Source organism: Siphateles boraxobius, unplaced genomic scaffold (assembly GCF_051911475.1).
Source record: "Siphateles boraxobius isolate OS27281-9 unplaced genomic scaffold, OSU_SipBor_1 3, whole genome shotgun sequence".
Taxonomy (NCBI): Eukaryota; Metazoa; Chordata; class Actinopteri; order Cypriniformes; family Leuciscidae; genus Siphateles; species Siphateles boraxobius.
The window spans coordinates 1,615,001-1,628,379 of record NW_027508919.1 but is presented as its reverse complement, the minus strand read 5'-3'; the positions used below and the strand labels follow the sequence as shown (position 1 = coordinate 1,628,379).

The following is a 13,379-nucleotide window of genomic DNA, read 5'->3' as shown; positions in this document are numbered from 1 at the left end:
AAATGCAAATTTGAGCTTTTTAACGGAAAGCAACTTGCACTGAATGGCTTAGGCCTATCTCAAAATATATCAGTGCCATTGTTTTGTCTGAAAATGCACATCAGTGATGTCTTTTTCTAAATCACTTTAAAAAAAGTTACTTAAATCCCCTAATTAAATTAAGGCCTAATCCTGATTTAATCCAAGCCGTGTCTGTGAAACCAGGCCTAAGAGTGTTAAAAATACTATTAGTAGATATTTAAACTTAGGTTTAGATTAAAGTTAAGATAATGAAGAACCAAAAAGGATTCAAATAATTAAAAAGCAGCCCTATTGACTAAACTCCAGTATCTGTTGGTTTGATATTTTACGTTTTCTGACTTTTCCTACTAATAAACGTTCTTAACTGTTCTGGATTGTTGAAAACCTGATGTGATGTGTTTGTGAACACTTTCCTCTTTCTAAAGCTGTAGAATCCTCACGTGTCCGCTAGATGGCGCACTAAAACCATGTAAACAAGCACCCTGTCAGCTTCATCGTATTGAAAAAGAAGTTTAGTTTACAGTTAGGTTTTATGATATAATCATCTGAGTTATTAGTTATTACCGTGTGTCTTGATGGGTGATTAGGCCTATATGTGTTATTGTAAATTGTAATAGCCTCGCTGTCTTCAATGAGCAGTTTCGGTTTTCTGTTGTGAATGTGCAGGACTTCCGTGTTTTCAGTGATCAGGTTATAGTCTTTCTTCAGTGCTTGCTCTCTCGCGCTGGTTTAGCTCAGTGGTTACTTCGATTCTATGGAGACTCACCGTTCATGGCTGTCGGGTCACCGACGGCCGGAGCTCGAACCACGGGCGCTGTCCAGCGTTTTACATCTTTGATCTCGTAAAAATCTTAATCTTCTGTTCACTGACTTTAAATGTTTTTGGCCGCACGTAGAGTCAGTTAAATGCAATATGGGATAGAGAAAGTTTTGCCCAGCGTGAAGCTGAACTATTTCAGCGCCCCCCCCCCCCATATTTATTGGCCTATAGCTAAATTAATAATTATTCATGTGCAAGATGAGTAGCCTAAAACTAAGAAAACAGGGAAAGGGCTCACTTTGATTAGTGTTAATGTTATGGTAATATTTTCAATGAATTTACAGTATCTGTTGCCTCTGTATGTTTGTATATATATATATATATATATATATATATATATATATATATATATATATATATATATATATATATATATATATATATATATCACTAGCGTAGCCAGAAAAGCGTCTCTGGGTGTGCATAAGAAAAACTGGGTGTGCCACATTTATTGTCAGATTAATGTGCAAAAAAACCTTGACCCTGCATATCACTAACTTTACAGAATAGACTGGGCCGATGTGTAAAACTATACTCAGGCTCGGCACAGAAACATAATACTATATAAAATATAACTCATGGCTCAACATTAAGGCTTTTCATGTGCTTGTTCGAACAAGTAAATCGGTCATTCACTTGTCAAAGTAAAAAAAATTGCTTGTCCAGATTTTTTTTTGTAGGCCTAAATACAGTTTCTGAAGCAATATTCTCATCAGTGTTCAGTCAGCTTTTACATATTTAAATCGGCATATTTATGATATTTTTACCTTTATAAAGAGCATTTTTCCCTAGCAGTTTAAAAATATGCTTCATCTTTCATTTTAAATTCTTAAATTTGATTTCATATTATTGAAATAATAAGAAACTATATGGCTTTTACCAATCATATTAATTAATTTACACTGAAATATTACAACTGCGTTAAATAATGTTATGAGATTGTTTTAAATATTTTTTACAAATAGAACGATAGCCTACCTTTAAACATGAAACTAAATCACCAGTAGGGGACCGCAGCTGACCGTCTTAATCATAGACATCATATAGATAGACGCCCTATCGACCGCTACTGCCTATTGTCGCGGACGAGCCGTGGGGCCGCCATCTTAAACCGGTCACCCGCTCCGCTCAGTGTAATCTGTTTGGCAGGTGCAATGAGCTGCCAGCGCATTTAATTAATCATATCTCACTGAATACCGAACTGATTTTCACGCGGGTTTTTTTACTGCAAAGGTCATACCCGTAGCTACGATACAGGACACATTGAATATTTTGTTCACAAAATACAACTATTAGTACGGTAATGTTAAATGTTAAATCTTACTTGTGTAAAGTAATTCCCGAGTGATGGTCCGCCGATTTGAGCAGGAATATACTGCACAGTGCTCTGAAATCTACTGCTGCTATGCAACGCAAATAGGAGTATGACCTGCTTAATATGGCGGCCGCGTTTCTTGCGCCACAGCGGCCCATAGGGCATCTAGTCTCTATATGATATCTATGGTCTTAATGAGTGAGTTATTGAGTCATTTATTCAATTGATTCATTCAAACGGCTATATCTGACAATCATATCGAGGGCTAAATGAGGCAGTTGTTTAATCGGTCATTGAATCTTTGACTCAACCGATTCATTCAAAGCGCTGATTCATTCAGTAATGCCGTTATGTGTTCCGGTGAGATGCGCTGTGGTTTTCTATTTTCGCTGTCCAAATAGAACAAAAACAGTTAATATTGTAGGCCTACTTAATATTGTACAATAATATTGTAATAACATACTTGTTTACAGTGGTTAAATTGGGCCGGGGCTCTCCGGGGCTCAGCCCCGGCACATAAGCCTGCTCGTTTGCAGTCAGTTGCCTACTGGAAATTATGTCACATACAATTTGATGAAAGTGATGCTTTTGAAAACATATTTCTGACAATAAATGAAAGATTTTTGAAATGGCATGTCTGTTTTGTCTCGGCGGAGCTGAGATGAGAAAAATCGGAACACGGCCGTATTTTTGTTCAGCTGCTTAATCTCGTTGTCAGTCGACCATGATCGCGCACCGCTCGCGCATGCGCATCTGACACGGATAAATGTACGCAGCAATAATGAATGTTCCTGGGAGACCGTGGTTGCGCGGGATGTGGATGTTCCAGAAATGTCAAAAAAGTGCCCTCGCCTTGAATGACAAGGTAAGAAAAATAAGACTAAATCAAAATTAAATAACCAGGACTAGGTTGACCATGTGATTTTTCTCAGGAGATGTTTTGAGCATTTTACTTCAGATACCGGATTATCAGCAAACTGCCAAGAGAATTGCTAATTTAACGTTAGCTGGCTACTTAAAATAAACTAGCAATCTATTCAGTCAGCATATTTGTATTTGATCTGTGTGAATTACCATCTCTGTTCGAAATCTGCAATTGCAGTTATTCGCGGAATTATCAACTTTACGTGGGTTGTGTAATGATAGCAATGATAGCAATATGATAATGCAATGATATAGCAATGATAGCAATGAGGCAACCACTGGAGCCAGAAATCAAAACTTTGCCTTTTTATGTGTGTGTGTGTGTGTGTGTGTGTGTGTGTGTGTTGTCGTAGTAAAGAGAGAGAATGGGAGAAGGAAGTTTGTATGAGGTGGACATGGTCACCACAGACCCAAATCTTCTCAGCTGTTGCTACTGTCATATGCTGCACTGTCTCTCCATGTGGCACATTATGTTTGGCACATTGTATGGGTCACTATATCATAACAAGGTATTACAACGTGTAATCAAGTGATGACTGATTAGCAGTAATGTAAATGCTAAATGTCCTAATACCTGTTGCAAAGTAAATGCTCTTAACCTTGCAGTTTTTCACATATCATGTAATACTCAATTTCTCCATTTCTTTGCACAAAACTCTCCAGAAAGTGCTATTTAATGGTTTATTTTTCAAAAAAAAATTCACGGGGGGGCATGCCCCCGGACCCCCCTAGGGAGAGCACCCCCACATAATAAATCCCAATTTAACCCCTGCTTGTTTATTGAACTGTCATATGAAATCAGTGTCACATTTTCAATGATGGTAATTCAGCACTCGTTGTCGTGATGTTGCTTGTATGTTATAAATATAAAAACTCCACATGATTTTTTAACCGCTGTATGTTCATTAATTTCTTTGTGTGAACTGCGCTCTTTGTTTCCATTTCTCCTCATGAGGCAGTGAGAGCCTCAACAGCACAACCTTGTTACCGTCGGCCAGTCAGCGCCTGTTTGCGTGTTATTTTGCAGTTTGAATATCGGCAGATATTTTTTAATGATAATAATTTAAAAATTAAAATACATTTTAAATGTAAAAATATTGTATGTAAACAACAATAGTCCACGTTTAGAAAAACATTTTTATTAAGACTTTAAAAAATGTTTCTCCATCTATTGGCACACCCGTGGCTACGCCATACAGGAGTTTCTGAACTTTTTATTTGTGTTGGAAAAATCCTATATGCTGTTAAATGACAGGTTCCTCAGTGACAACATGCCTTGCGATATGTTCAATTAATAGGCATTGTGTGTATCGCGTTGATCTTGTGTGATCAGTGGCTCAGTGGTTCCTATGGTTTCTTCCGACAATTGTAAAGTCAACCTTCTCGTGGCCGCCGGCCGACCGGTGACCGGCGATCGAATCACGGGCTCTGTCCTGCGTTTTACTTTTTAAGGTGCTGTTCAAATCTCTAAAAAGTATTGGATTAGCCCAGGCTATATTAAGCTCAATATTGATATGGGATTTAGAAAGTAGCCATATAGGCTAATCCAATAGGCACTTTTTTTAGAGAGTGTAGGCTAGCCATCTAATTACACTGTTGGGGATGTAATTAGTAGCCTAATTAATTACTTTTTTTAGAGTAACTTACCCAACACTGCTAATAACACTAACAACTTTAGCCTAATGTAGAAATTGCACCGTGATTTGCACTTGATAAACCCATTTTTAGTTTTACTAGTCTTGCATAATAATTGTCAATTTAGTCAAACCAATGTAGAAAACAAACACAAATATAAAAGATTTTACGTGTACCCCAAAAAAAGGTAAAACGCAGGACAGAGCCCGTGGTTCGATCCCCGGTCACCGGTCGCCCGGCGGCCACGAGAAGGTTGATTTTGCGTTCATCGGAAGTAACCACTGAGCCACACCAGCGCAAAGATCAAGTCTATCAAAACTGAGTTTAACATACAGATCAACGGGACACACACAAACGCGCATGAATGTTTCATAGTTGAACATATATATATACACTAGATGTCGCCTGGGGGTTCTAAACATGCGTCAAAGCCGCCGCCATCTTGGAACAGGGGTCTTGTCATAGAAAGTAGCTTGGTAAGGCTGGATTCATGGATGATGCCGGACTTTTGTGCTGCGTATGGATGTTTACACTAACGAAATCTAAAAACCAGACAGCAAGGGATTATATTTCACAAGATTGTGAATTTTTTTTTTTTTATTCTCTGGACTCTATAATAAATACATGTCTGACCGTTGGAACGAACCAAAATAACTAGAAAATCACATTCATGACGATTTATGGTGATTTTATTTCCGTTAGACCTTTTCCTACATTGACGCTGATGAGGGGTTCCCCTGTTTCAAGATGGCGGCTCTATTGACGCATTCGTTCCAATGAACTGCCGTAGCCAAGGCGACATCTAGTTTTTATATCTATGATAGTTGAAGACGAAAGCAAACAACGATGATTCTGAAACGTTCTAAACAGTGAAACACTTCAAGACAGGCAACAATACGACGACACTAGTTAGGCTATTATATAAGACCGATCCTAATTGTCACACTGTTTCACATTTGTAGTGAATATTCTCTGGGTAAGATTTATTTATTAAAGTCTTTCTTTATACACAGGCATGGCTACCTTAAACACTGTTTTTTCATGACTGTGTCAGGTCATGGCAAATTAAACAGACTTTATTCTGCAGTCACTTGCTTATAGGCTACTATGTTTCTCCTCAGTAAAAGACCCCGGTAATCTCACATCTTTCCTCTATATGATTTTCAGAAGAGAAACTCTCAATCTGTGCTAGGATTAAATACTAAATTCTGTAATCAAACATCAGGGATCTCAATATGAACACAAAACTCTTACCTCTTATTGTAGATGTCAAAATGAACTCATTTGTGTTTCTCTTAAAGAATTTTTTTTCTTTCTTTAAGAAAAAGAAAATTATGCTTAACATATAACATTTTCTTTTTGTTTCTGTAGCTCAAGCTGTAGAGCATAATATTTGCGAAGCCAAAGTCATAGGGTTTGACTCCCTGTGAATGCATGAATATATCTTAAATCACTTTGTATAGACTTATATATTCTGTGAGCCTTTGTCTTAATTGAGTATTTAAAAAAATGCCTGTTCACAACATGCGGTTTAATGGAGCTTGACCAATTATTCAAAGAGCAACAGTGAAAATGTGTTAAGCATTAACCCCCGGTTTCACAGACGAGGCTTAAACCTAGTCTTAGACTAAAATGCAAGTTTGAGCTTTTTAACTGAAAGCAACTTGCACTGAATGGCTTAGGCCTATCTCAAAATATATCAGTGCCGTTGTTTTGTCTCAAAATGCACATCAGTGATGTCTTTTTCTAAATCACATTTATGAAAGCTACTTAAATCCCCTAATTAAATTAATGCCTAATCCTGATTTGATCCAAGCCGTGTCTATGAAACCAGGCCTAAGAGTGTTAAAATACTATTAGTAGCATTTGTAGTATTAAACTTAGGTTCAGATTAAAGTTAAGATAATGAAGAACCAAAAAGGATTCAAATAATTAAAAAGCAGCCCTATTGACTAAACTCCAGTATCTGTTGGTTTGATATTTTACGTTTTCTGACTTTTCCTACTAATAAACGTTCTTAACGGTTCTGGATTGTTGAAAACCGGATGTGATGTGTTTGTGAACACTTTCCTCTTTCTAAAGCTGTAGAATCCTCACGTGTCCGCTAGATGGCGCACTAAAACCATGTAAACAAGCACCCTGTCAGCGTTCATCGTTTTGAAAAAGAAGTTTTGTTTACAATAAGGTTGTATGATATAATCATCTGAGTTATTAGTTATTACCGTGTGTCTTGATGGGTGTTTAGGCCTATATGTGTTATTGTAAATTGTAATAGCCTCGCTGTCTTCAATGAGCAGTTTCGGTTTTCTGTTGTGAATGTGCAGGACTTCCGTGTTTTCAGTGATCAGGTTATAGTCTTTCTTCAGTGCTTGCTCTCTCGCGCTGGTTTAGCTCAGTGGTTACTTCGACTCACAAGAATCTTCGTTCATGGCTGTCGGGTCACCGACGGCCGGAGCTCGAACCACGGGCGCTGTCCAGCGTTTTACATATTTGACCTCGTAAAATCTCAGTCTTCTGTTCACTGACTTTAAATGCTTTTGGCCGCGCGTAGGGTCAGTTAAATGCAATATGGGATAGAGAACGTGTTGGCCAGCGTGAAGCTGAACTATTCAGTTCAGCTTCACGTTATATATATATATATATATATATATATATATATATATATATATATATATATATATAAAGGAGTTTCTGAACTTTTTATTTGTGTTGGAAAAATCCTATAATATGCTGTTAAATGACAGGTTCCTCAGTGACAACATGCCTTGCGATATGTTCAATTAATAGGCATTGTGTGTATCGCGTTGATCTTGTGTGATCAGTGGCTCAGTGGTTCCTATGGTTTCTTCCGACAATTGTAAAGTCAACCTTCTCGTGGCCGCCGGCCGACCGGTGACCGGCGATCGAATCACGGGCTCTGTCCTGCGTTTTACTTTTTAAGGTGCTGTTAATCTCTAAAAAGTATTGGATTAGCCCAGGCTATATGAAACTCAATATTGATATGGGATTTAGAAAGTAGCCATATAGGCTAATCCAATAGGCACTTTTTTTAGAGAGTGTAGGCTAGCCATCTAATTACTCTGGGGATGTAATTAGTAGCCTAATTAATTACTTTTTTTTAGAGTAACTTACCCAAAACTGCTAATAACACTAACAACTATAGCCTAATATAGAAATTGCACCGTGATTTGCACTTGATAAACCCATTTTTAGTTTTACTAGTCTTGCATAATAATTGTCAATTTAGTCAAACCAATGTAGAAAACAAACACAACAATAAAAGATTTTACGTGCACCCAAAAAAAAGGTAAAACGCAGGACAGAGCCCGTGGTTCGATCCCCGGTCACCGGTCGCCCGGCGGCCACGAGAAAATTGACTTGACATTCATCGGAAGTAACCACTGAGCCACACCAGCGCAAAGATCAGGCCTATCAAAACTGAGTTTAACATACAGATCAACGGGACACACACAAACGCGCATGACTGTTTCATAGTTGAAGACGAAAGTAAACAACGATGATTCTGAAACGTTCTAAACAGTGAAACACTTCAAGACAGGCAACAATATGACGACACTAGTTAGGCTATTATATAAGACCGATGCTAATTGTCACACTGTTTCACATTTGTAGTGAATATTCTCTGGGTAAGATTTATTTATTAAAGTCTTTCTTTATACACAGGCATGGCTACCTTAAAAACTGTTTTTTCATGACTGTGTCAGGTCATGGCAAATTAAACAGACTTTATTCTGCAGTCACTTGCTTATAGGCTACTATGTTTCTCCTCAGTAAAAGACCCCGGTAATCTCACATCTTTCCTCTATATGATTTTCGGAAGAGAAACTCTCAATCTGTGCTAGGATTAAATACTAAATTCTGTAATCAAACATCAGGGATCTCAATATGAACACAAAACTCTTACCTCTTATTGTAGATGTCAAAATGAACTCATTTGTGTTTCTCTTAAAGACCTTTTTTTCTTTCTTTAAGAAAAAGAAAATTATGCTTAACATATAACATTTTCTTTTTGTTTCTGTAGCTCAAGCTGTAGAGCATAATGTTAGTGAAGCCAAAGTCATAGGGTTTGACTCCCTGTGAATGCATGAATATATCTTAAATCACTTTGTATAGACTTATATATTCTGTGAGCCTTTGTCTTAATTGAGTATTTAAAAAATTGCCTGTTCACAACATGCGGTTTAATGGAGCTTGACCAATTATTCAAAGAGCAACAGTGAAAATGTGTTGTTAAGCATTAACCCCCTGGTTTCACAGACGAGGCTTAAACCTAGTCTTAGACTAAAATGCAAGTTTGAGCTTTTTAACTGAAAGCAACTTGCACTGAATCGCTTAGGCCTATCTCAAAATATATCAGTGCCATTGTTTTGTCTCAAAATGCACATCAGTGATGTCTTTTTCTAAATCAAAAAGCTACTTAAATCCCCTAATTAAATTAATGCCTAATCCTGATTTGATCCAAGCCGTGTCTATGAAACCAGGCCTAAGAGTGTTAAAAATACTATTAGTAGCATTTGTAGTATTAAACTTAGGTTCAGATTAAAGTTAAGATAATGAAGAACCAAAAAGGATTCAAATAATTAAAAAGCAGCCCTATTGACTAAAATCCAGTATCTGTTGGTTTGATATTTTACGTTTTCTGACTTTTCCTACTAATAAACGTTCTTAACTGTTCTGGATTGTTGAAAACCTGATGTGATGTGTTTGTGAACACTTTCCTCTTTCTAAAGCTGTAGAATCCTCACGTGTCCGCTAGATGGCGCACTAAAACCATGTAAACAAGCACCCTGTCAGCGTTCATCGTATTGAAAAAGTTTTGTTTACAGTTAGGTTTTATGATATAATCATCTGAGTTATTAGTTATTACCATGTGTCTTGATGGGTGTTTATGTGTTATTGTAAATTGTAATAGCCTCGCTGTCTTCAATGAGCAGTTTCGGTTTTCTGTTGTGAATGTGCAGGACTTCCGTGTTTTCAGTGATCAGGTTATAGTCTTTCTTCAGTGCTTGCTCTCTCGCGCTGGTTTAGCTCAGTGGTTACTTCGATTCTATTGAGACTCACCGTTCATGGCTGTCGGGTCACCGACGGCCGGAGCTCGAACCACGGGCGCTGTCCAGCGTTTTACTTTTATTTTTTTATTTTTTTCTACATTGGAAAAAAAATTACCTAAAACTAACATCCTAACTTCTATCCTATAGCTTAGGCTACAATTTGCACAGTGAGCTCTCCGCCTATTTTCTTAGTTTTTCGAATAATAATGTTTCAATTAGAAATTCGACGTGTTAGAAATAAGATGCAAGACATGGCATATTTTTAATTGACTAAAAAGACACGATTCTTAGGATATATATTTTACCTATATTTTGGGGGAAAGAAGCACCTGGATGTTGTAACACAGCTAGATGAACAGCAGATGGAGCTCACAGATCATTTTTGAACGAGGCTCCAAAGATCCAAATAGCACAAAGAATCATACAATCGTAAGGTTTAATCATAGGTTTTCTTTCATTTCCCTAATTTTTACAATTTATTGTTTTTTTTTTACTTCTTCAATTATAAGTTATTTATATAGGCCTATTATTTATTTTAAATATTATTTAAAGTGAATTGAGGTGAAATCCCCCAACAGCAGTGTTGAGTCTCCCTATCTTTGCCATCACTCTTAAAAATAAAGGTTTTAAAAGGAAGAAAGAACCTTCCAGCTCCCAACTTAACTAAGGACTAATCCTGGCTTAATCTAAGCCCTGTATGTGAAACCGAGACTTACATGTTCTTCACACCAAGAAGAAATGTTTTTTTTAGGAACTCTGCACTGGAAGGTTCTTTTGGGACCATAATATGGTTCTTCTATGGCATCACTGCAAAAGCCTCCTTTTGAAACTTTTATATTTAAGAGTGCGCGTGCATGTGAGTCTAGACTTTACGCATGCATTTTGTTAATGTGATCCCATCCTTTTCAGTCCATGTGTTTTTTATTCTCCAGAAATATATGTAAGGCCAATGTCACTTTCTCTCTCATTCTTTCATTTCGTCTCTCTCTTTTCTTACTGAAGTATTCAACAGAGACGGACAGGGGGTTTGCAAGGTTACCGTGAGTCAGTTTAAATGGGGCTTGTGGTGAAAGTAATGGCACTCTCGCGCCCCGTGGACAATAAGCCAGCGGATGAAACGGGGCTTAAGGGCTCGTGTAATGCATGTTAATGTGACGGGCACCGTGAAATGCGCCGGGGATTATTTATCCAAAAACATTTGTATTCCTCTTTTGAAGAACGGCTGATCCCGGATAGCCGAGCACTAATCCGTCTCTCCGTTAATTAAAAAGAAGTCGAGAGCTGAGGAACTCCTGTTTTTTCAAATGTAATCATTTCTGCTGGAGCTTTACCATCTGCTGGAGGTTAAGTCTGACAGCAGATTGTATTCTGCGGTTATTTAAACCTGGGTGAAGGATTTCACCTCCCTGCAGAGACACGAGGGGTCAGAGGAAATGTCGGAAAACTTAAGAATAGGTTTGATATTTAGCCTAAAAAAAATTGTTTACGTGGTTTGCTGGTCTCAACTAGTTAATGATGGTCATTTGTCATTCACTTGACCCAATCTCTTTGGTGGTTGACCCTGGTCAGTCATTCTGACCATCTGATAAGGGTCCCAAACCCACTAAGACTTCCAATCAGGATTGACCAGCTTGGTAAGAACAGCAAACCACCTTAAAACTGGTTTAATGTGTGTGTGTGTGCGTGTGTGTGTGTGTGTGCGCGCGCGCGCTCTGAGGGAGAGATAGACTGTGTGTCTGACAGAGAGTCGTGCGCGTTCTTAATTAGAACATTCCTCAGAGGATGCTCGTGGGGAGCGCGCATAATCGACTCGTGCATAAAATGGTTTCAGAGTCATGAGGATTATCCATGAAAATTAAAGATTAGATTTGGGTGAACATGTGTCACTCTTTCAGAAGACACGATTCGGATTTGCCCCATCAAAACAATAACTTCCACAATCCATAATCTTATAAATCACCCAATGTGTTTTGTTAGGCAGGATCACATGCGAAAATATGTCAGTAATAATATAGCTTGTGCTTACAAGTATTTACAAGACTAGCGAGTCATGTATAGCCTTCTTCCTAACCGCGTTCTTAAAGGAATGGAAAGGGGAGGGGAGTCACTTTTTGAAGGGACCTAGGCGGCAGCCGAGAGAATTGTTATTATTATTATTATTATTATTATTATTATTATTATTATTATTATTACAATAATCAGGTAATTTAATAACAATGATTTTTTTAGGTTGCGTTCGAAATCCACATGGCTCAAAATGAATGAATGAATGAATGAATGAATGAATGTATGAATGAATCTATCTATCATCTAATCACCCCACTGAACAAGGTCACTACTAGCGTACTAGAATTACAAACTACGGCTGATGATTTTCAGAAATGGAAAGTTGCACTGCCCTATAAAAAGTAAAGTAGTAATGCGTAGATTACTGTCTCACTTATTTCATGGTGATTACGCGCACTCTGTAACTCTCGAGTTAAATGTGTCGGTACTGTGATTATGCTCCGTCCTCTCATGTCGCCGTCCGCCAATACGATTCCTCCCCAGCTCCACACACACACACACACACACACACACACATACACACACACCACCTCCCTCTCTCGTCTCACACACTCCTCAAAGCGTCTAACACGCTGGAAAATCAAAGCGCTCGCCTCTCCTGCTCACACACTGCCTGCGCTGCGCGCAAAGCGCACAAGCAAAGAGAGACTTCAAGTTTTCTGCGAAATTCCTTTATCTTTTATGCACGACTTATGCACTTTTTTAAAATTATTTTTATTCCACTTTAGAAAATAATGTAAGTACGTATTGTGTACAGAAAATGTTTCTAAAAACTGTTTGAGTCTTTCACAGCAGAACATGAATCCTCTCTGTGAACGCAGCTGAGAATATCTGATTTTAAGAAGATGGACCGGAGGCTTCCGAGGAGGCGATGGACGTTGGCAGGGCAGGTTGTTTGTCTGCTCTTGTGTGCGTGCGCACTGGACCGGGTTTTGGCGCAGATTCGCTATTCAATTCCCGAGGAGTTGGAGCACGGGGCTTTTGTTGGAAATATAGCAGAGGACTTGGGTTTGGACGTGGCCAAATTGTCTTCCCGGAGATTCCGGATTGTATCTGGGGCAAGAAAACAATATTTAGAGGTGAATTTGGAGAACGGGATTTTGTTTGTGAATGAGAAGATTGACCGAGAGGAGCTCTGTGAACAAAGTCCCGTTTGTTTCTTGCACTTGCAGGTGGTTATTGAGAACCCTTTGGAGCTGTACAGGGTAGAGGTGGAGATCTTGGATGTGAATGATAACGCTCCCAGTTTCCCGTGGAGCGAGTTTAATCTGGAGATCACGGAGTCTGCTGCGCCTGGCTCCCGATTCCCGCTCGAGAGCGCGCAGGATCTGGACGTGGGCTCAAACTCTCTCCGCTCGTACTTACTGAGCGCCAATCAACACTTCCTGCTGGACATTCAGACCCGTAACGATGGCAGCAAGTTCGCTGAACTCGTTCTGCAGTCGCCGTTGGACCGAGAGCAGCAGAAGACGCACGAGATGGTGCTCACGGCCGTGGACGGTGGCTCCCCGTTGCGCTCTGGCAC

At 38.7% G+C, this 13,379-nt stretch overlaps 1 protein-coding gene across 1 annotated transcript in view; it reads left to right on the top strand.

Annotated features, from left to right (window-relative positions):
- Positions 1 to 12,400: 12,400 nt before the first annotated feature.
- The window catches only part of LOC143756700 (protocadherin gamma-A6), a 9,942-nt gene continuing 8,963 nt past the window's right edge, over positions 12,401 to 13,379 (top strand). Inside the window, exon 1 of the mRNA XM_077247336.1 lies at positions 12,401 to 13,379. This exon is cut by the window's right edge and continues 1,840 nt beyond it. Within this exon, the coding sequence (XP_077103451.1) occupies positions 12,700 to 13,379 (680 nt within the window). The 5' untranslated portion in view covers positions 12,401 to 12,699.